Genomic DNA, 20,800 nt, shown 5'->3' on the forward strand with positions numbered 1-20,800 from the left:
TTTTGAAGTCACCGACTTCACTTTAAATCGAAAAATAATACATTAGTTACCTAAAAATATTATATAACTAACGGAAGCACATGAAACTAGTTACGAAATTAAAGAATGTTACATAACTAATAAAAAACATTGAACTTGAGTAAAGTTAAGATTGAATCTTAAACGTGACCATAAATCTTAAACAGCTCTCAGAGTGAAAAAACAGTGAAGTCTCTGGCACGGATAACAAGCGACGAGAGGGACAGTAATCATAGGCTCCACTCCCGGCGCCAACTTAGCCGTTGGTCCTCCGGTTCAGGCCGCTCAACGGTCGCTCCTCCCGCTCCATATTTAAACCTTCCCCCGCGCACTTCCCGGCTCTATCCACCGAGTGCACTGCTGACTGCTCTGCTCAACTAAGAAATACCTCGCTAGCTAAGAAACAGCAACCACGCCTCTGTCAGGCAGCTCGACGCGATGGCGTCGGCCACCGGCAACTCCAGCCTGAGAAGCTGTTCCTCGCTGCCGAACCTGCTCGTCTGGCTCCTCAACCTCTCCCTCCTCGTCCTCGCCGCCGCCGCGCTCGGCCTGGTTTTCCTCCTCCGGCCCCGCCCGACGCCCTTCGGCTGGGCGCTCGTCTCCGTGCACACCACCACCCTGCTCTCCGCGCTCACGGCCCTGTACGCCCAGCTCACCCATCTCTGCTTCCCCGCGCACGCGGCGCTCGCGCTCGCCGCGCTCTCGAGCCACGCGGTCGCGTCCCTTGCTTTCTTCCTCCGCCACGACCACAGCCTCCAGCTCCTCGGGTCCGCCAGGGACCGCCGGGAGCAGTTCGTGCTGGCTTTCCTGGAGGAGGTGCTGCTGCTGGGCATGTTCCTGGTGCAGGCCGTGGCGCTGGCGGCCACGTGCGTGGTGAGCCAGCGGTGGGCGAGGGAGTACGAGGCTGCTGAGACGGAGAAGGCGGCCGTGGCGAGGAAGCGGGGGAGGAAGATAGGGTACAGGCGGAGTCGGCGGACGCCGGGGTGAAGGCCGTCGACGAGAAGGTGATGAGGAGCAGCAGCGACAAGAAGGTGCACTGGGCCAAGAACGATGGATTCGAGGAATGCTGAACGAAGTAGTCTATAGTATCCAAGAAAGTAGAGATGGCCATTATAGTGTGGTCACAAACAACCAGCTAGAGTTACTTTTCACTGTTTTTAAGCATGTACCAGTTGTTCTATTAATTGAACTTTCCACCTGAACAACAAAGATCCCGGAGGATCTGTGAGAAAAAATATTTCCCTCTTCGTTTACAGCTGTATCGTTACAATAATGTTCGAGGGTCATGGGAAAGGCTAACCTCAATAAAATAATATACTTCTGAGTGATCTACTATATTTACAATTCTAGTTACCTAATGTAAACTGCACAACATGTTACAACTGACAAGAATGCTTACTAGTTTCGATCGACTTGTTTCAGCCTGTATGTATCAGCCACACTCTATTATCCTGCACCATCCGAACTAATTGGGACAAACCAAACCGAACTAATTTAATCTTGAGTTCAAATCACCCTGAGTTTTTTCTGTGCCCTGAAACGATCCATGCAGCTGCAGATGCAAAGAATTGCTGACAACAAAGATGGAGCTCAGGGCCATCAACCCCCCTGCGTGATGCACCACCAACACAACATAGTGTCATTATCAAGACACGACGCACTGATATAAGGAAAACGAAGAAGAGATAACAGACAAGTGTACAGTAGCCCTGAATAAACATTACCTGAGAGAGATGGTGTCATGGCGAAATCAAATTGAGGCAGTAACACTCCAGCGGAAATTGGTATTGCTACTATGTTATATGCCACTGCCCAGGCCAAATTTTGGTGAACTTTTGCCATAGTTGCTTTCGACAGGGATAGGGCATCAACCACCTGAGCAAGAGATTGTTCTTGATTACTGTTAATTGCCACTTGAGTTATTCAGATGGAAGAATCATACAAGACAGAACCTTACCTGAGAAAGTCTGTTGCCTAATAGAACTATTGAAGCAGCATCAGCGGCAGCATTCTCCTTTGAGTGAGTTCGCATAGCTATTCCAACATCTGCAGCTGCCAAAGACGGCGCATCATTTATTCCATCACCAACCTGGACAACAGCAAGTAAACAAGTCCACGTTGTTAGGAAACAATGCAGATAAAAAAAAAACAAGTACAATAACAAATAATGCAAAGTTGTAACCGAGCAATTTCAAACTTCTTTGTATTATCTCCAAACGATGAATTTAGCCAAGCTTCTAGTTTTGGACTATGCTCAACACTTGTTTATACCATTATTCATTGATAGCATGGTGGTAAGTCACTTAGTTATGGTGCTACTAACAAGGGCTCGAACCCTGGTTCTAACAAAAAAAGGCAACTCAGTGTGTGTCGCTTTCAGTGTGGTCCCGGGTGGCCATGAAGTCGTTTTAAGTGATGCCCCTAGGTGGCTGGCCTCCGGTACCTTTTCTCGACCTTTAAAAGTAATGTTATGAGCTATCTTCCCCAATAGGTCGAGTTTTTTTTAAGACATTACAATTTTATAGTGGCCATTTTGGAGGTCAATATAATCACAAGTGACAGGATGTTTGCGCTGTCCAGAATAGGTCATCAATAAAGCACTGAAAAGTGAAATGCATTACCATTGCAACTCTGTGTCCTTCCCCTTGCAAAGTTGATATAATGCCTGCTTTTTCCTGTGGAGTTAGGGACGACTTTATGTTTTCATTCCTGATTCCGACAGTCCTCCCAATGCTTGCTACCGCTTCTTCTCTATCCCCTGATAGTAGAAATGGTGTAATGCTTTCCTGCTGCAATCTGATAATTAACAAGAGAAAATGACGTTTATACATGCTGCACTACTTGAACTATACAAATAAGACAGTAATAGTTGCAACGCTTCCATGATGCTTCAGAGATAACATTAGCAATATCTAAGGATCTAACAGAAGCATTTCATAGCACCTATGAGCATAATCCTGTTAGATAAGAGAAATATATATGTATTGAGGAAATACAGTTAAAATGCAGATGATATCTCCAGAAAATACCTGTCCACGGTCAATTTTGCATCTTCTCGTAAAATATCTGATATAGCAATAGCACCTATAATTCCTTCTCCTTCACGGCCAACATAAGCGATTGATTTGGAGTGATTTGATGATGATACCTCACTGGACAACACAAACTCCAGACGATCTCTAAGATCTTTCAGTTCAGTTGGTGACGCTTTAGTTTCAAAACGATTGTGGACCCAGTCCAAAGTGCCTACTGCAATCAAACACCCATCTACTTCTGCCAAACAGCCGAATCCAGGCACTGTAAGCTGCCCACTTGTCATTGGAATATCCAGTTTGAGCAGTTCAGCCTTGTTCATTATAGCATGTGCAATTGGGTGCAATGCTGTTTTCTCCACTGCAGCAGCAAGACGAAGAACCTCTGTCTCCTCATATGCCAGAGAAGCAATAGAAGTAACTACTGGTTTTCCTTCTGTAAGCGTCCCTGTCTAGAATCGGAATACAAACATTGTTTGTAATAAAAAAATATAACTTTGATAAAAAATATTTTACTATGAAAAATAAAAACGATAAATGAAGTCACAACTACCTTATCAAGAACAAGAGCATTTATTCCAGCCAAACGCTCTAAAACATCACCTCCTCTAATAAGTAATCCTCTTTTAGCACCTAGTTAAAGTAAAAGGAAGAAACAGGAAGTTAGGACTTTACAAAAAGATACAATCAGGAGAAAGTTTCCATAGAATAGTTAACCGAATTTGCGAAGAGTCTCTAAAAATGTATAAATCCCATTGTATCATCAAACATCCAGAACAAATGATAGAAACAGTTGGATATAAAAAGTTACCCAGAGAAGTTCCTATTAAGATAGCTGTAGGTGTAGCTAATCCAAGTGCACAAGGACATGAAACAACCTGCAGGAGAAAGTTCACAAAATTAGCCCAAATAAACACTTCAAATGTGGTTACGTGAAGAGGACTTTTACAGTACACCTAAATGAGTGCATGACGTTCATTTTCTTCATCCGGTGGTTTAGATTAGCCCAATGATACTCTATCGCCCATCAGTATCATGGGTATCATTAAAGAGTATCATGAGTATCATAAGGGTAGGATTGGAAAAAAAAAACATGATAAACTTGTAAATTATATGTTTAATTAGGGATGATCAAAATGTTAGTTTATTCTTCGGATAAGTTTTCACTTATTCTGTTCATTTCATTTATTAGGGTTTCCACCCTCCGTCGGTCGGTCGATGATGGATGGCGAAGGTCCGAAGTCCGGTCAGTCAATGACGTAATTACCCCTAAGGGTATCAAGATAATTACAATAATATCTACTAAAATGGACGGTTGGATCACAACAATGATACTCTCCATCATCTAGTATCATGGTGTACTGTAAAGGTTCTCTATGTGAAAGCGGTCTATGCAACAGATTTCTAATGATCAGCCAATCAGCCACCTCAATACAGGTTCTACCGTTTTGAGATTTCAGGTTTTGCATGCGCATTGACCACACCATATTAAGGGAACTAGTTAGTTGATCAATTGTGAAATTTGCCAATGTGATAAATTTCCAAACAGCAGCATGCAGTCTATTAGACTGAAAGGCTGATCCTTTTCCCCCAAAAAGAAAAACTATAGAGGACTACTTACTAGTACATCCACAGCAAGCTTCAAACTCAGAAGTAATGAATCCCCATCTGGGCCAGCAATATCATTCAGAAGAACCTCCGGAAATAAGTGTGTGCCAATGTAATACCTTAGGAAGGGAAAGGGTTAGAAAAGCAATTTTATCAGTTACAGTAAGCTTATTGTGTATATTTCATTGAATAGAAGAAAAGAAAAATAAGAGCAAACCAGAAGGAAAAGGTTGCTGCAGCCAACGTCATAACAGTATACACAAATGGCCCTGCAATTGAATCTGCGAGCCTTTGAACAGGAGCTTCACGTGCTTGGGCATCCTCAACCTGTTCAAGGACAAAATAAACATAGTTAAACACTTTTTCCCCTTCTTTCACTGTCAACAGCAAAGGGTGTGTTTCCAACCATGCGGACTATCTTGGCAATTGTTGATGATGGTCCAGTACATGTAGCTCTGATCTTTAAAGGTCCATCCTTCAAAACAAGTCAAAGAATGGGTTGTTAGTTTATCCAGCTGAGAAGTCTGAAAGGCCTATGAAGGTAGTGCAATGTCAAAGCTGAAGAAGTGAAACAATCAGTTGTAGTGAATTTAGTGAAGTGTATCCTTTAGACATCAGTCAAGACATGACAAAATGAGTGAAGAGCTTACTAAAACTTCAATCACAATTAACTTTGAATTGATTAAATAAGTATGGATGAGAAAAAAATACATGACATAGAGGGCGGGCATTTTGATGTAACGTAACAATTAAAATTTTCATACATTTAAAAAATAAAAGTTGATTGGAAACAACTTGTTGGAATACAAACGGAGAAAATTGACCAGACTTTCAGACAAGAAGTTATATACATACCCAATTCACAGTTCCAGAAAATACAGGAAGCCCTATTTCCTTGGCTACAGGCAAGGATTCCCCTGTAAGCATTGATTCATCTACAAAACTTGATCCTCCGATGACATTCCCCTACAAGAATGGGTGTCAGATGGTCCAATGTATTGGTCCAATAATACTAGCAAAAAAATGAAACCATGGTGTGGCTCCTTACATCTACAGGTATAGTTTCTCCTGGCAGGACTAATATCGAGTCTCCAACACGGACATCATCAACAGGAACCTCAACTGTGATTGCATCCGAATTCAAAATACTGTCCGAGGAAGGATCATCACTTGAGGAAGTGATGACTAACCTCGATTGAGGTGATAATAGTGACTGCCACAGAACACCAGCCGTCATTAGTTTTCAATAAATCAATTATCTTGCACGAAGAATATATGGATCCCTTTGCTATCTGTTATTTAACAAAATGGTCATTTTTCTATTGCGCTTTCAGAAATACAGAGTATATATTATCCATGTTATCTTCCATTCTAGCAATGTAAAATGAGAAGAAAAAAAGATGCCTCTCGTTGTAACATTAGTTAGATACAAAACAATACTTACAATAAGGTCATTCATATCGCTAGATGCCTTAAGCCTTGCACTTTCTTCGAGAGACCGTCCAAGAAGTACAAATCCAAGAAGCATGACCTGCATGCTACAAGACAACTTCCTTCAACAAATTTTTGTTATGCAAAACAAAATTCACAATTCAACAGTTATTCAATCAACTGCCAGATCGGATCGAGTAATGTGGGAAAAAGAAACAAAGTTTCTAAGTTCAGTGATTTGACACTGATTTTGTCAAAGTATTGCAAGATCCAAATGCAGAGCAACATTAACCATAACAAGACAGAAACCAGAAGATAATAATTAAAGTTCTATTAATAGAACTCCAAAAAGAATTGACTCACCGGTTCATCAAAAAAGGTTGAATTCCACTCCAATTCAGGGTTCAGCAAGGACACCTTAAGAGACACAATGCTATATTAGTATATTCTTATATGGCTGGACGGAAAAAAGTCCGCCACTATAAACCCACTTACTGCACTGATAGCAAATGCAGCTGCAGAGCCAAATCCTACTAGGGAATTCATGTTGGGAGACCCTTGCTTGAATGCTCTAAGACCGTCAAAAAGTATTTCTGGAGGTGGATGGGACACAATGTGAGAAAGGGCAAGTGAAGTAACTGAAGAAGCATGGTGCTTAAAAATGTGCTTCAGTTTGAACTTTGATTTTGATTCTTCATACAACTTAATTGGTGCTGTTCAATTGTCTAATGTACTAAGTTCTTAGAAATAAATTGAATAACAAATGTCAAAAAATATTGCTGGCATTATCCGGTTGGTGCACATTAAACAAAATGACATGTCAAAAGTAAACTAGTACATAACATAAAGACTATGAGACAACATTGGCACTAGTTAATAGTTATACCTCTTCCAGGCCCAAACAAGGCCGCGATAGCAATGCCACATTTGACATAAGAATTATGTAACGAATCCAAAAATGTTCCTGCACCATGCACAAACCGATGAGAAAACCATCCACACCGAATTTAAACATTAGTTTGTTCTGTCACATAGCTTGAACACAAGCTCTGAATCTGTCATAAATTCCAACTCACCATGGCCGATGTGGATGCCCAGCGAGTGGAGGAGGTGGGACGCGTGCGAGCCGCAGCAGAGCGCGACGAGCGTCCACGCGAATGCCACGCGCCCTCGGCTCCGCGCCAGGAGGTCCTCCTTCCTGGCCGCCATCTCCCTCCACTTGCGCGCGCTCTCCCCGGCCCCCTCGGCCGCGCCCCCTCGGCGCGCCGTTGACGGGAACCCGCACTCCGTAAGCCTCGCCGCCAGCTCCTCCCCCGCGCCAGGCTCCGGCGCCCGCAGCCGCACCGCCGCTGACTCGGCGAGGAGGTTGACCGCCACCGTCTCCACCCGCGCGTCCGCCGCCAGGATGGCACGCACCCGCGCCGCACAGCCGCCGCACATCATCCCGCTCACGTCGAGCAGCACGGTGGCGCCGGCCCCTTCTCCCCCCACCGCCGCCGCCGCATCGACGGCGCTCGAGGCGGACGACGGGTCGGCCGTGGCGCGGGGGGTGGCCGCCGGTGCGCCGCGCGTAGGGAGGAGGAGGATGCGGTGGAGACGCTGGAAGCGGGAGGTAGGTGCCGAGCGGCGGCACTGAATCGGGCGGAGGTGCTGGAGGAGAGAACTATCGCCGGGAATCGGAGGGCGGACGCGTACCAGAGAGGAGGCAGCGGTAGTGGTGGCCATGGAGGCGATCCAGATTCGAGAGGTCTCTCCGGTGAGCGGCGGAGCGAGAGGAGAAGGTGAGTTGGCTGGCTAGGGGTTGGTGGCGCGGGGGAGAGGGGAGGATATGGCCATGGAAACGCGCGCTCGGAGACGACTGGTAGCTGTGGCTTGGTGGTGGGAAGTGGAGGGGGAATGGGAGCTAGCAACCAACGGAAATGTGGTGGTGGTTGTGCGCGCCGGGATTTTAACTTGACGATGGTGACGCGTCGGACGAGATGAGGAGGGGAGTAATCCGTGTGAGTTGGACGGATTGGATTGGATTGGATCCGTGGAGTGTGGACGAGGGGCACTCCAGTTTCTGAGAGGCTTTTGCCGTGGAAAACCTGGTGGTTGCTTCTCTTGTCTTGTCTTAGGACACGAGGGGAGGATTCGTGCCACACGAGAGCGGTGAACCATGGGCTCGTCGGCAGTGGCGGAGCTCGCCAACAATTGAAGAGGGGCCAGAGAACGGGCTCGTAGCCCAGTGGTAGCATGCTTCGGTGGAGCGCTTCCCGTCCGAGTTTGATCTCTGGATCGGACTCGGGTGTCTCACCGGGATTTATTCCAAAAAATAATTTTGCAGGTATCCTCAGGCGTCTATAGATCATAAGGGGAGACGACGCGCCCGTCGCTAGCGGAGCTGGAATCTTCGTGAATCTCTAGTAGGCGTGTGTGTTAGTATAGGTTCTAGTTCTAGCGTGCGCTCTAGGGGGTGTGTTGGTGTGTGTAGGAGGAATAAAAAAAATTGAAGCGGGGCCAACTCGTTTTGGGAAACGAAGCTTTGAGCCTGCAGAAGCATGGATTTCAGAGTCCAAGAATATTGGTTTTTTAGCCTTGTTTACGGTTCAAGCCATTAGCTTCTAAACTACCACCTCCATCCTCTTTTAAATACCATTTTAATTTTCGACACATAGAATGTTTACTTCTCTTAATTTCTCCACCATTCAATCAATGACACATAAAACATCAATCCACCATATTCATTAAATTAAAATTTTACTTTTCAATATCCTTTAATATAGATACTGTAGTAAAACATCAACTTGAAAATCTAAAACGACATCTATTTAAAGATAAAATCAAATTTTTAAAATAACATTTATTTAAGAACTAGATACAGACATGAAAAAAATAATAGGGGGTTATCCTGCATGAAGCTCGTCGCTAACTCCTTTTACCTGCAGGGTGCCACTATTTGATTTTGCTGGTGTCGATATTGCATGCTGTCAAATAGGTGCAAAGTCGTATTTACCTCGTTCGCTCAGGAGTCACAAATAGGGATGCAGTTCCATCTTTTTTTTTCCACTCAATCCTCTCGAACCACTTAGTCCCTATTCGAATGGAAAAAAGTATGTCATTTGGTACCCAACCAACAACTTCTGCCGAGATTTGAAGATAGATGCCACCAAATTTCAATGGGACACATAAAAAAGGAATCCAACCTTACCATCGTCCCAAACAGCATAAACAGTTGAACTATGCCATGGTGGTCAAATTGAAGTAAGATAAGATTTGCATAACCTCCAATTCCATAAATACAATGTATTCCCACACCTAGAACTAGTGCAAAAAAAAAAAGACTACCATATCGATTATTTTCCTTCTCCGGATCATACAAAAAATGGACCATTGTGTCGATACATCACAAGAAAGACCAGTACAAGGACCAGAAGACCAGGCAGTGGATGTTTCTGTCCTCACCGATCACCTTGCAGCCTACAGCTTGGTCGATTGAAACGTGGCGACCCATTTCCATTGCTCTTCTTCCTGAACCGACGAAGGAGAGACATTTGTTACTTATGCGACCTGGAGGTCTATATCCCTGAGATCATTCAAGCGGTAGATTTGCTGCTGCACTGCATGAGGTCATGGCCTTAGGTAGGCGACGGGCCAGCGCACAGCCCGTAGACGTTAGATGGTGAAGCCACGAACTCTATTAGCAACAAGGAGCACTGACAAAGCCTAGATAAGACCAACAGCCGTGCTCCGCGGTTGCGACAGCAAGCTAACGAGAAGGTACGTTTGACTAAGTTTGTTAGAGAAATTCAGAAAACAAACAAAAATATTGACGAGAGAGACACCCACTAAGCCGTTGATTGATAGAATAAGATGCTGTAACGAATTTAGACGCGCAATTTGCGTGGGGCCACTTGTCCACCGAATGGCCAAAAATTACTTCCTTATCATAAATACTTGATGTTTTGCTTAAAATATGGTAAAATTTTAAAACATTGATCATCAATAGTTTCTAAAATATTTAACTTAAAAATATAAAAATCATACGTCTAGATTTGTTTTTAAAAATGCTTTCGTAATATTCTATTTTATTAGATATTATAATTATATTCTAATAGAAAATATTAGTTAAAATTTCATGATGAAGACCATTAAAAATAAAAAACGCTATGTATTTTTGACCGAAGTTGAGTGCTTCGTTTCTTTTTGGCTTCGGCTAATTTCCGAATACGGCGAGGGCCAAACTCCAAAAACCTCCATGCCCTCTGTCTTCAACGTTATCTGCAACCTCTCGTCTGCCATCCGCCTCTCCCGACCCGCGCAGCCGCGCTCCAGCTCAAAACTCACCTACCAATGGCCGCCTCCCCCACCGCCGACCCCGCCTCGATGCCGCCACTTCTTCTCGCCGTACGCCACCTACCCTTCCCCGGCGTCCACTGGCCGCGCACGCTCCCCGCCCACGACGTCCTCACCCCTCTCGCCCGCCGCCTCGAAGAGCTCGCGGCCGCAGCTTCCGCCCACCCGCTCCTGAGGCCGCTCTTCGCCGTCCACTCCCACCTCTCCTCCTTCTCACAGGTAGGCAAATACATACGCTTGTCTTCTTGAGCTCCATCGGTCACAATTCACAGTAAACCAACTAGCTAGCTAACGCCGTTCTCGTTGATCAACCAAATGAGCAGAGCAGGATGCGGCTGGTGGTGGCGCGGCGGGTGGCGCTGCTGTCCGGGGAGCACTGCTTCGCGGCAGTGCTGGGGAACTCTGTGGCCGGGGTGGTGGTGGCCAACGGCATCAACAACTTCCTCAGCCTCTACAACACGGTGCTCGTCGTCAGGCTTGTGCTCACCTGGTTCCCCAACACACCGCCCGCCATCGTCGCGCCTCTCAGGTACGCACCACTGCAACTATGTATAGATAGTTAGTATTATCCATCATCCATGCTAGATTTCTTAGCGACGTGGCACTAAAGATAAATTAAAAATGCTCTAGTATATACAAGCTCCTAAACCACTAGAAAACGAACAACAACCCACGTTTCTTCAGATGAAACATGAGCTAAACTGCATGCTGAGCTACCACCAAGGCACCAACCAACCACTAGCCGTTGCTTTTTGACGCGAACGTGAAAATTTCTCAAACGCATGCGGACACATGACTTATTAGTATCGTTCATTTATATTAAGATTTATATTATCAATGGATAGACAAGTATATAGTAAAAGAGATAGACGGCTAGAATAAATCGTGTATATAAGAGTTGCATTTCCCTTTTTACGCCCTTGTAATCGCTTTAACGAACACCATACAAATGCAATGCAGCACGATATGTGACCCGTACCTCAACATCTTCCGGGGCATCATCCCGCCGCTCGGGGGAACGCTGGACCTGTCACCCATCCTCGCCTTCCTCGTCCTCAACGCCTTCACCGGCACCGCCGCCGCACTTCCGGCGGAGCTCCCCGACTCAGCTGCTCCACAGCATCGTCAGAGCAGTGCCTCTCCATCCACCTCGCCGCCACTTAACCTGACGGCCAATCAAAGGAAATGGATGCGGAGAATGCGGTCACGAAATTGGCAGGAAAAAGATGGTGATCACTAGGCTTGTGCTGTGTCTTTTTTATTTTTTGGTTGCGAATTAGGCTTGTGCTGTGTCTGTCGGTGCCCTGCTCTCGGCTGGAAACTACAGTTTGCTTCAGACGCCTGCAGCTCCTGCACACTCCCACCTGAGCACCAAATGCAATTCAGCATGCGTGCACTGAAACTACCAAACTCGCCTGGCATGCAGTCTTTTCGTCGATCGTTTTGCTCCAAATGTTTTGTATTGTAATGCGGAATCCTTCGTCGAGCCATTTGCTTTCTGCTATGTATGTAGAGGAACCTGCTTGACTGTAATGAAAATTTTGGTCATTGAGTAGAGTTTGCAACTTTCTTGATGGCGTTCATGCTGACTGTTTACAGATTGCTACCTTCTCCATGTATTGCATACTACAGTGGCTGTTCACTCTGTCTGAAAACCTGAATTGCACATGGAAAAAAATTGCTTGTGCCATGAAGTCGGCAAAATGGAAGCATAATACTGACCAAACAGCCATTTTTTGTTTATCTTTTCCCTCGGCACTTTCATCACTCTTGAGTCACACTTTCATCTATTTCTGGTTAACAAATTCAGGATGACAATCAGTGATTATGCGTAGACAACAGCAAACTAATGTATGTAACAATCAAACGGACGCACCGATTCAAAGATCCGAAGAACTTTCCATAGCGCGCAACAGAAATCTTTACTATCTTGTGGAAGCACAAAAAGATCAATTAATGTTCCTCATGTGAAAAGAATTACAGAAGCTGTCACACTGTAAACTTTCTGTTACTCTCACCATCCTAATTACCTCCCCTCTGACTCGCAACAACCAAGTCTCAATCAAGTTCCTTCTCTGGAGCGCCTCATGCTCTCGTCAATCAACTTGAATGTCTTCTTTACAAGTTTCTGATCCAGGGCTGTTGTTCTGTAGATCTTGAACACTCGGTCTACACGGTCGGGCTTGCTACTCTGGAAGTAAAGCTCCTCAAACTTCTTTTTAACAAATCTGTAAAAGATGATCCTCTAGACCATAAGCAGCGATATTGGCACATATTGATAGGGCAAAGTGGAAAACTTATTTTGGCATGTATGTGCACATATACATCTTTATCGGATACTGATAGAGTGATAGTGATAGGGAGAGAGGAGCACACTCACTCGTAAGCATGTTCCACCTCCTGTTTCCCGGGTGCAGTAGGCTGGTAATCTTTAAACCACTCACAAACACTTAAAGGGACCTACATCAGGAGAACTAGCGTTGGTACACATGTGCGTACCTAGTATATTAGTCAGCTATTGATAGGTAAAAAAGGGCGCTCATTACCTTTTGTATTTTCCTCTCAAATATGTCAAATTTGTTGAGAAACAGCATGAACGATGTTTTCTGGAAGTCAGAATTGTATCAAAAAAGTTGGAATGAGTAAGATTTAGCATGAGAATAAAAGGTTGTTAAGACGGATGCAATACAAACCTCAAAACATCTTTGCTTTAACACCCAGTCAAACAGTTCTTTGGTCTCCATCATTCTGTTCTTTGTCTCATCCTCAAATAACATCTGATCGTACCTGAAATTAACAGCCCCAACATTTGAAGGTTTGTCATTTTTTTGTGCAAATATTTCAAATTTATGCTCGATTGAAAATACACTTAATATCAAAAGCACCTGAACTAAACCTGAATAACACATCAGCACCAGAATAAAAGTTCTGATCTCAGAAAATTGACCAGATTGTACACGGTAACTTACCGGTACAACTACTACAGCACTTTTTGCACTGCCGCACTCACAAACCCAATATAAAGGCAGCAGTGGCCTCTGAGTAGAATTCAGAAGTTCAGGATAAGTTCAGTGTCTACAAAGCAAGTGTACTTACTCGCTAATGGCAGCACAAAAGATTACAGCATCAACACCTTCAAAAAGATGAATCCACTTTCTTCTCTCATTTCTCTGACCTCCTACATCGTATAATCTATACACCTCTCCTCCTCTTTTGCTCTCTCCTAAAGGGCTGCAGAAACAGTACTGATTAACTAGATGGTTAACAATATCTCATACTCGTAATAACACAACTCTATTCAAATCCTCAGATCATATGTCAGATGAAAACAAAAACAGGTGGATTTAATTGATTAAGGACTTTAAACTTCAGTCTGTCACCCATATCGAGTAGAACAATAGAAGTATGCAAATATCATGTCAGCAGATTACCTAAATTGAATTTCTACTACACCATTCGTCCGTACTCTTGCATGAAGCACATCCTCCTGCAAGGCCAACACTAGTCAAGAAACAAAGTACCGCACACAAATTCTTAAATAAGTATGACAAATCAAGTGCCAGATGTTAAAACCTATCTTTGGATAAACAGGTGCAGTAAAAAAAATTGCTCATGTACAGACTGTGGAATTTACACAGCAAACAATGCCCAGTAGTGCAGAAATATGAATGGGCATCCACATACAAGGAACTAAAACAATATATAACTTTTAGTTTCTATATGCTATGAAAATGAATTGATTTAGCCAATGCAAGCAAATTTCAACATTTGGACCGGCAGAACCCTATTGAAATTACACAACTAGCATGTAGGATCAATCAACAAATGCCTTTCCACAAAAGTTCCATGACAGATGAAAAGTAGATGGTTCCATGCCAACTTTAGAGGCTACTTCTTGATGCACCACTAATGATTTGAACACAAAGACTGTACTTTAACAATTTTCTTTGCTTAAGAGGTGAGGGACATGATTGCAAAAATAGAAAAAATGATCTGGATAATGAGATAATACTCATATTTTGGAAATTGTGAAAGGAACTGAAGTTTTTTTATTTAGCAAAACATAATTTCTGGTAGAGGGACACCTGAGGAAGTTCAAAAGATTGAGGTGCTTAGATACGATTATGCCTTATCAATAGCAATTTACTAGCCTTTTCCCTCGCTGCATTGTGACTGGGCAAGGGGATTCTGTTGACCCTTGTCATATAAAACGTATGATATTTTCTCCCTCCCTTGATATTTAAAATAATACCTTCCTAAGCTCTTCGGAAGAAAAGGTAGATCAGTGACAAGGGTTTCAGTACCATGGCTTATATTTTGGACCACAGGGAGTAATATCAGAAAACTTGTAGATGAATCTGTCTCAGAAAAAGAATTAGGTAGGGGATAATAGCAGACCTTTGTCGGTACATAATCTAATTCAGCTAATCGGTCCAAATTTTCCATGAAGTACTGTGCACAGTCAGGGACTTGCAGAACACTTCCACGTGAGTGAGTTTCCTACAAATGTATTTCTCAATAATCAAGCTCTCTGTTTGAAAGTGTATACAATTATTAAGAAAAGGTGAACTAGCAACGTTTTTCACCTGAATGGCTGGATCTTGCCATAGTTTTCTTACATCCTGTACAAGTTCCTTGCTTAGCAGCGGATAATCCATCTTGGCACCGATTTCTGATAGTTTTTCTCCAATCTCCTGAAGTTAGAATAAAGTTGCATTAGAAAAAAACAAAAGCTTCTACTGATCTCACAAGGTGTAGAATGAGGAGATGCTAAGTGCTAAGGAAGGTATTGCAATGTCAAAAAAGGTGAAATTTGCTGGCAAGTATTTAGCTCCAGATCTTCGAACAAGGCAAATGCTCAAGACCTGAAAATGGATGGATCTTGTATACTTGATGTTTCAAACAATGATAATTCGAGCATACCAAGTTTTAGTCTTCTTCTCTGAAGCAATCAAATGTACCAGAAAAGGTTTCCAGTTATCAAATGACATAACTGATTTTCTGGAAAATCCAAGGAGAAATACATAAAAGAACAAGGTAGAGCTAACTTTTTCCTATTTCATTTTGTAGAATTTAGAGTTCAAACAGATAAAACTCCATTAGCAAATGACCATGCAAAACATAAGAATGCAATTGAGCAGGCAGGTTCAATCATAGAAATTGTGTCAGCAAAACCAAATATATAATCATTATGTTGCAAAAATAACCATGTTTTTATATGCCAATATATAACTTTAACTAAATAAAAGAAGGGGCACAAACCTGATTATCTGGGGATAAAACATATTTTGAGGAATCTGATTCGGCCTGGGCTAGCTCCTTAGCTCCCTCATATAGTATCTGTGCACATTTAACTCATTACTGAGGCAAAAGATGTGCAAATACACCTTCATAGGAGCAGCAGACAACTCCATAATCAAAATTCCTACATAATCCTCACTATGCGATAAGAGAAACAAAAATAGACACACCCTTTCTAGTATAGCATACTTTAATTGTCTGATACACGTTAGCATGGATGACTGACGTGTAGCTCCTAAGTTCTGCCTCATCAAAGCCAGTTTGAAAAAGGAGCTTTATCTGCAAATGAGCGGTCAGAATATATCTGATGTACCGATGGAAGTAGGAATTATGATTATCAAGGGAATGACATAAGCCTTACCTGTTTAAATATTGTAGATTTTCCCGATTCTCCAGCACCTTACAAGAAAGAAAATAAGAAGGCACCGCTGTTAGGAAGACAGGCAAACTAATTTATTGATGGGAAATATGCAAAGTGCATTTTCACGAAAGAAGATAGACAGGTAGAGAGGGAACGACAGTGACAGTTCTTTTGGCTCATCCAGCAAACTCTCAAGACAGAACAGATACTTGACATGGCAAAAATGCCTTTTCAGTTCAAATAAGTTGGCATTACCAAGAAGTAAGAGCTTGTGGATGTGCTGCTCTGCCTTTGTCTCTTGCAAAATCCGACGATCGATGGCTGCAGACTGTACCCACATAGGACGTGTATCAGAAAAAATCGAATGTGGCAGCTAACCAGCTCAATTGAAACCTATTTACAGCATTTACTTGCTCACTTGGTCTAAACGATAGTTTACCTTCGCATTTTCAGCTGCTTCAGCCTCGTTTAAGGAATGAGGTCTGCTACAGGATGAGCCCATGCTTTCAAGAACACAGGTAAGAACAGACATTATTCTAGAGGCGCACTCTCATTCTTGAGCCTCTTCCTGAGAAGTGCATCTAGGCCTAGATCTCGGAGTCCATAAGCTGCATAATACAGTACACACAAGTTTCAGCCAGCGGCGGGCTTGCCGTGGGGCATCGGGGTTCGGTTCAACCAAACCCAGAGATGAAATCAACTAATCAGGTCGAGACAGCCAGTGGCATCCAGGTTGGAGTGGGGATGGGAACGATGAGGAGTTGGGAACGCCGACGGGACTCGGGAGAAGGTAAGGGAGAGGAGAGAGGGACAGCTGCGGTCCAAGGATACCTGGATCTGGATCGAGCCGTGTGCTGTTCGGCCGGCGCGGATGGCGGTGGAGAGCCTGTGCTGCGGAGTTGGTGAATGAAGGAGCGAGCTGCTGGGGAGTGTTGAGGGTCTCGGCGGCGCTGGACTTGGAGGCGGCCCTGGCTCGGCAACTGCGGCAGTGAGCGTGGGTGGGTGGGAAATGGGTAACTGAGCAAGCAAGCTGCAAGCAGCATTTGGTCAAAACAGTGGTCAAGGGGAGAGAGAGAGAACATGATTTTTGGAAAAGGCAATTCCATGCGTGTTTCCGGCTATCTGGTCGTCAATATCTCCCACGTAATATTCATCAATTTTTTTTTTACTTACAGACGTATGCCTCTAATATAAATTGTAACATAAATGTACTGTCTAAGGACTTGTCCTCAGGACACATGGCCTAGTGGAATTTCCGCTTCCATGATTTTCCTCCGCTCTTATCTCCGTGCCTCCGTGGTGGTTTCAATTCATAGACATGATTTCTCTGTATAAATATTTTGATTGGAGACATTACAATGCCTTTAGTACTCGTACAGACGCACAAGTAGTTGTTTTCACAGAAGAAACTGGCAGCAAACACTTGCAGCTTTTCGCAGCATAATTCGCAAGGTTTTATCGGTGCTATAAATATTTCGCAAGCTAATGTGCAATTACAGGTATACATACACTTTGCATGACTGAACAGCCGCAAGCATTTCCGCGGAATTTTCTGCAACTTGGAAGGGTATATGGCTCCCCATATACTGAACTCTCAACATGCTCGCAGTGAATCTTATATCCCCCGAGAAAGAAACGCTCTTACAATAGAACACGATTCAGGACCAGAGGAGGGCTCAACTGATCAACCGCATGCTACTGATCATGCTGAGTTGAAGGAGGCTTTCCAGACGAAAGCAAGAAATGCAGCACAACCCTGTTGAACCGATCCGGGTCCTCCATCTGAGGTACATGGCCTGTTTTCTCGAAGACTTCCAACCTAACATTCTCACCTAAACACCTGCAGCACGCAATAAGCAATACAGAAAAGAAAAGGGTTATACTTCTACGCAGTTTGCATTACAGTACAACAACGAATCAGTTTGCATTACAGTACAACAAAGATTTAACATAACATAAAAAATAAGCAGCCGTGGTTCGATTACTCCCAGATAATAGAGCCTTCGTGTATGACTACGAATTAGAAATGCACAAAAGTAGGATCAACTTATTTAAGTCACTGTCTCTTCTTGCATCAGGATGACTATGAAATTCATTGTGTCAAAAAATGTTTATAGCATTGCGAATTACCTCTTGACGGCAAATGCCTTTTCCAGGGGAAATATCTGATCATGATCTCCCCAGATGAGCAAAACGTCCTGTCATCAAAGACACCACTAAATTACAGAGTAGAGGTGTCATCACATCTCAATACAATTGTTCAGAAACAAAATACAGCGTAGCTGACTCGAATTTTCTGTTCATATTGTTCAAAGGGTATACCGTAGCCGGGTGGCAGCTACCCACCCACCTGCACAGCCAGTAAAGAAACTGCAACAGATACCTGAGACAAGGGTGTAAGCTGGAACTCGTCTGTGCCTACAGTTATAGCCTTCATAAGCTCAATCTTCTCCTCCCTTTTATCCCAAAAAAGCTTCTGTAAAATTGTTGAATATGACAAGATTACTACTCCTCTGTCGTTTTAGATGAGAAGAAGTTTCTGTAAAACATCTATCCACTGTCGTTTATCTTCTAATGCAAAACAAGCATGCACTGATTGAAGTTAGAATATTGTTGAGTGCTTAGGCCCTATCGCCATCACATTTTAGATGAGAAGAACTGAAATGATCAAACTCAAGTGGGTGGATGGAATGGTGGATCCATTCGTTACCTGCACGGCGTGTCGGATCACAAAGTCGGGCAGCAAGGCGATGGCCTGCCTCCGGTAGAAGGAGAGTTCCATGAGCCGCCGCGCGCCTCGCGCGTCGAGCGGCATGAGCAGGTCGGCCGTGCGCGCCCACCCGCCCCCCGCGCGCTCGAGGAGCCCCCTGTCGTCCTCGGCCGTCTTGAGCAGGTCGGAGTTGGATATCACCACTGGGCCGACCCTCCCGGGCCCCACCGCGCGCGCCAGGGAGTAGGCCACGAACCCGCCGTAGCTGGTGCCGACCACCGCGAAGCGCGCGCCCGTGGCGAGGCCAGGGAGCGCGTCGAGCAGCGCGGCGAGCGCAGCGGCCTGCGCGGACTCGGAGGGCGGCGGGGAGCCGCCGGAGTTGGAGGAGGCGCCGAAGCAGAGGAGGTCCGGGACGATGACGTGGAAGTGGCGGGAGAGAGGGGCCACCTGCAGGCGCCACTGCCAGGTGGCCATGGGCCCGAAGCCGTGGATGAGCAGCAGCGGCGGGCGGCGCGGCTGCCCCGGCGGCGCCCAGTAGTGGATGGCGTGCTGCCCGCCGCCACCGTCGGACGCGGAGGAGGGGAGAGCGATCGTGCGGGGCCGGAGGCCGGCGCCGAGGAACGCGCGGCGCGCGAGGAATTCCATCAGCGGGAGGACGCCGAAGCCCATGGTGGCGTACGCGCGCGCCAAGCGCTAACTGGAGCACGTGGAGCGGAGGTGAAACGGGGGGCAACGACGGTTGGGTACTGCCGTACTGGAGACATAGCGGTGCGGCGGCCACCGAGGGCGGAACTGACGTCAAAGCAAAATCTGTCCGTACTCAGTACTGAGTGCCTGCTTAGCTCAATGCGTTCTGTATAAAGTGGGTTTGGTTGTTTGAATTTGCCTTAATTTGGTTTGATGGTGTGTATTTTTACCGTGTGTTCGGTGGATTCGCATCCTCTGACTCTACAGTAATTCACGATTTCCGTTTCCTGTCCGTCGGATCACAAATGTATGGTTAGGATTTTAGTGATACAGTATTTTTGCTACAGTGATAAAACTGCATTTTACTGTTTATACAGCTATAGCACCTCTGACTTGCCGAGGATGCGAGTCCGTGTTCGGTTGCTGGTACGGAAGTTCGTCCTGGATCGCCTGGTGCATCTTCAGAGTACATGCCCGTTTTGTTTCTTGAACTGAACCAGATCATCTCGGACAAGTCTATACAGATTCTCAGTATATTCTCGTTAGATGCTGCATCAAGCTGTACGCTCAAATCGACCGAATGAAGTTGTACAGAGTCGTACATGAACAGTACTCATTTTTTAGTGTTGTTTGATGCTCCAAAAATTAAAACGGTGGCTTTCTGTTACCAAAAAAATCATAGAATTTTTTTATGTGTTTATAATCCATGTGTAATTCATTTTAATTGAATTCACTAAAAGTCTATGTATAATTGAAACTAAAATTCTCTAAAAAAATTTATTTTTATAACTTCTCATAATTGTTATGACATCAAATAAATTCTCAAAAATCTAAAAAAAATTCACTAATGTCTTCTTACGTGATGGACTAATTTATAAAATTATTTTCACATCTAGGTTATATGATAAAAAAGTGAATTCCTTTGCAATTCTTAATATAAATTTTTATCATACTATACATTATACCTAGCATCAATCCATTCATACAATCAAACAGAATCTTGTACCAAATCATCTCATTTTATACAACCAACCAAACATATTTCTATACGATCTCATACATTCAACAAAACAAACTACGTATACTATCTCATACAAAACCATCCTATCTAAGATTATCCCATCATATTCAATTTGGTTCAATCAACCAAATATACACAATCTTCTTATGGCGAATGCAAATATACGCAATCTAATGGATGCAGACTCTTATATCTACTCATACAAACAGAATCATTTATCAATTTCACAAAATTATCTTTATACAAACAATCAATCACAATCTCAACTATTGTTCCACTCATGAAAGCTCAGATTC

The 20,800-nt window shown here is 44.0% G+C and overlaps 4 protein-coding genes and 1 pseudogene across 4 annotated transcripts; 2 read left to right on the top strand and 3 right to left on the bottom strand.

Annotated features, from left to right (window-relative positions):
- The first annotated feature begins 358 nt into the window (after positions 1-358).
- On the top strand, positions 359-1,089 carry LOC133911721 (uncharacterized). Its single transcript, XM_062354092.1, has one exon. The coding sequence runs from the start codon at positions 457-459 to the stop codon at positions 1,003-1,005; it is 549 nt and encodes a 182-aa protein (XP_062210076.1). The 5' UTR covers positions 359-456; the 3' UTR covers positions 1,006-1,089.
- A 127-nt stretch (positions 1,090-1,216) lies between these two features.
- On the bottom strand, positions 1,217-8,013 carry LOC133911720 (copper-transporting ATPase PAA2, chloroplastic). Its single transcript, XM_062354091.1, has 17 exons — positions 7,166-8,013; positions 6,976-7,053; positions 6,585-6,682; positions 6,453-6,506; positions 6,103-6,189; positions 5,707-5,871; positions 5,514-5,624; positions 5,065-5,133; positions 4,876-4,985; positions 4,672-4,777; positions 3,862-3,928; positions 3,604-3,683; positions 3,048-3,502; positions 2,640-2,814; positions 1,976-2,107; positions 1,743-1,893; positions 1,217-1,626 (listed from the first exon to the last, which is right to left on the bottom strand). Exons 1-17 carry the CDS (start codon positions 7,812-7,814, stop codon positions 1,508-1,510), a joined length of 2,706 nt encoding a protein of 901 aa, XP_062210075.1. The 5' UTR covers positions 7,815-8,013; the 3' UTR covers positions 1,217-1,507.
- A 2,321-nt stretch (positions 8,014-10,334) lies between these two features.
- Positions 10,335-11,981, top strand: LOC133911724 (ylmG homolog protein 2, chloroplastic-like). The gene is made up of 3 exons (XM_062354094.1): positions 10,335-10,643; positions 10,748-10,953; positions 11,385-11,981. Exons 1-3 carry the CDS (start codon positions 10,422-10,424, stop codon positions 11,662-11,664), a joined length of 708 nt encoding a protein of 235 aa, XP_062210078.1. The 5' UTR covers positions 10,335-10,421; the 3' UTR covers positions 11,665-11,981.
- Positions 11,982-12,303: 322 nt separating this feature from the next.
- Positions 12,304-17,148, bottom strand: LOC133911722 (guanine nucleotide-binding protein alpha-1 subunit-like; annotated as a pseudogene).
- A 368-nt stretch (positions 17,149-17,516) lies between these two features.
- LOC133911723 (uncharacterized) lies at positions 17,517-19,580 on the bottom strand. Its single transcript, XM_062354093.1, has 4 exons — positions 18,797-19,580; positions 18,470-18,562; positions 18,217-18,284; positions 17,517-17,926 (listed from the first exon to the last, which is right to left on the bottom strand). Exons 1-4 carry the CDS (start codon positions 19,463-19,465, stop codon positions 17,782-17,784), a joined length of 975 nt encoding a protein of 324 aa, XP_062210077.1. The 5' UTR covers positions 19,466-19,580; the 3' UTR covers positions 17,517-17,781.
- Positions 19,581-20,800: the final 1,220 nt, after the last annotated feature.

Source organism: Phragmites australis, chromosome 3, assembly GCF_958298935.1.
Source record: "Phragmites australis chromosome 3, lpPhrAust1.1, whole genome shotgun sequence".
Lineage (NCBI taxonomy): Eukaryota > Viridiplantae > Streptophyta > Magnoliopsida > Poales > Poaceae > Phragmites > Phragmites australis.

Bases quoted from the DNA above. Each gene is read 5' to 3' on its own strand.
- LOC133911721 (XM_062354092.1), top strand. From the start codon at position 457: ATGGCGTCGGCCACCGGCAACTCCAGCCTGAGAAGCTGTTCCTCGCTG.
- LOC133911720 (XM_062354091.1), bottom strand. From the start codon at position 7,814: ATGGCCACCACTACCGCTGCCTCCTCTCTGGTACGCGTCCGCCCTCCG. The intron at 5,872-6,102 runs GTAAGTATTGTT...GTTCTGTGGCAG, and splicing joins GCGATATGAATGACCTTATT to TCACTATTATCACCTCAATC. The intron at 4,778-4,875 runs GTTTGCTCTTAT...TCCCTTCCTAAG, and splicing joins GCAGCAACCTTTTCCTTCTG to GTATTACATTGGCACACACT.
- LOC133911724 (XM_062354094.1), top strand. From the start codon at position 10,422: ATGGCCGCCTCCCCCACCGCCGACCCCGCCTCGATGCCGCCACTTCTT. The intron at 10,644-10,747 runs GTAGGCAAATAC...CCAAATGAGCAG, and splicing joins ACCTCTCCTCCTTCTCACAG to AGCAGGATGCGGCTGGTGGT. The intron at 10,954-11,384 runs GTACGCACCACT...AATGCAATGCAG, and splicing joins GCCATCGTCGCGCCTCTCAG to CACGATATGTGACCCGTACC.
- LOC133911723 (XM_062354093.1), bottom strand. From the start codon at position 19,465: ATGGGCTTCGGCGTCCTCCCGCTGATGGAATTCCTCGCGCGCCGCGCG. The intron at 18,563-18,796 runs GTAACGAATGGA...ACAATTTTACAG, and splicing joins TGATCCGACACGCCGTGCAG to AAGCTTTTTTGGGATAAAAG. The intron at 17,927-18,216 runs GTAATTCGCAAT...TGCGTGCTGCAG, and splicing joins AAGGCATTTGCCGTCAAGAG to GTGTTTAGGTGAGAATGTTA.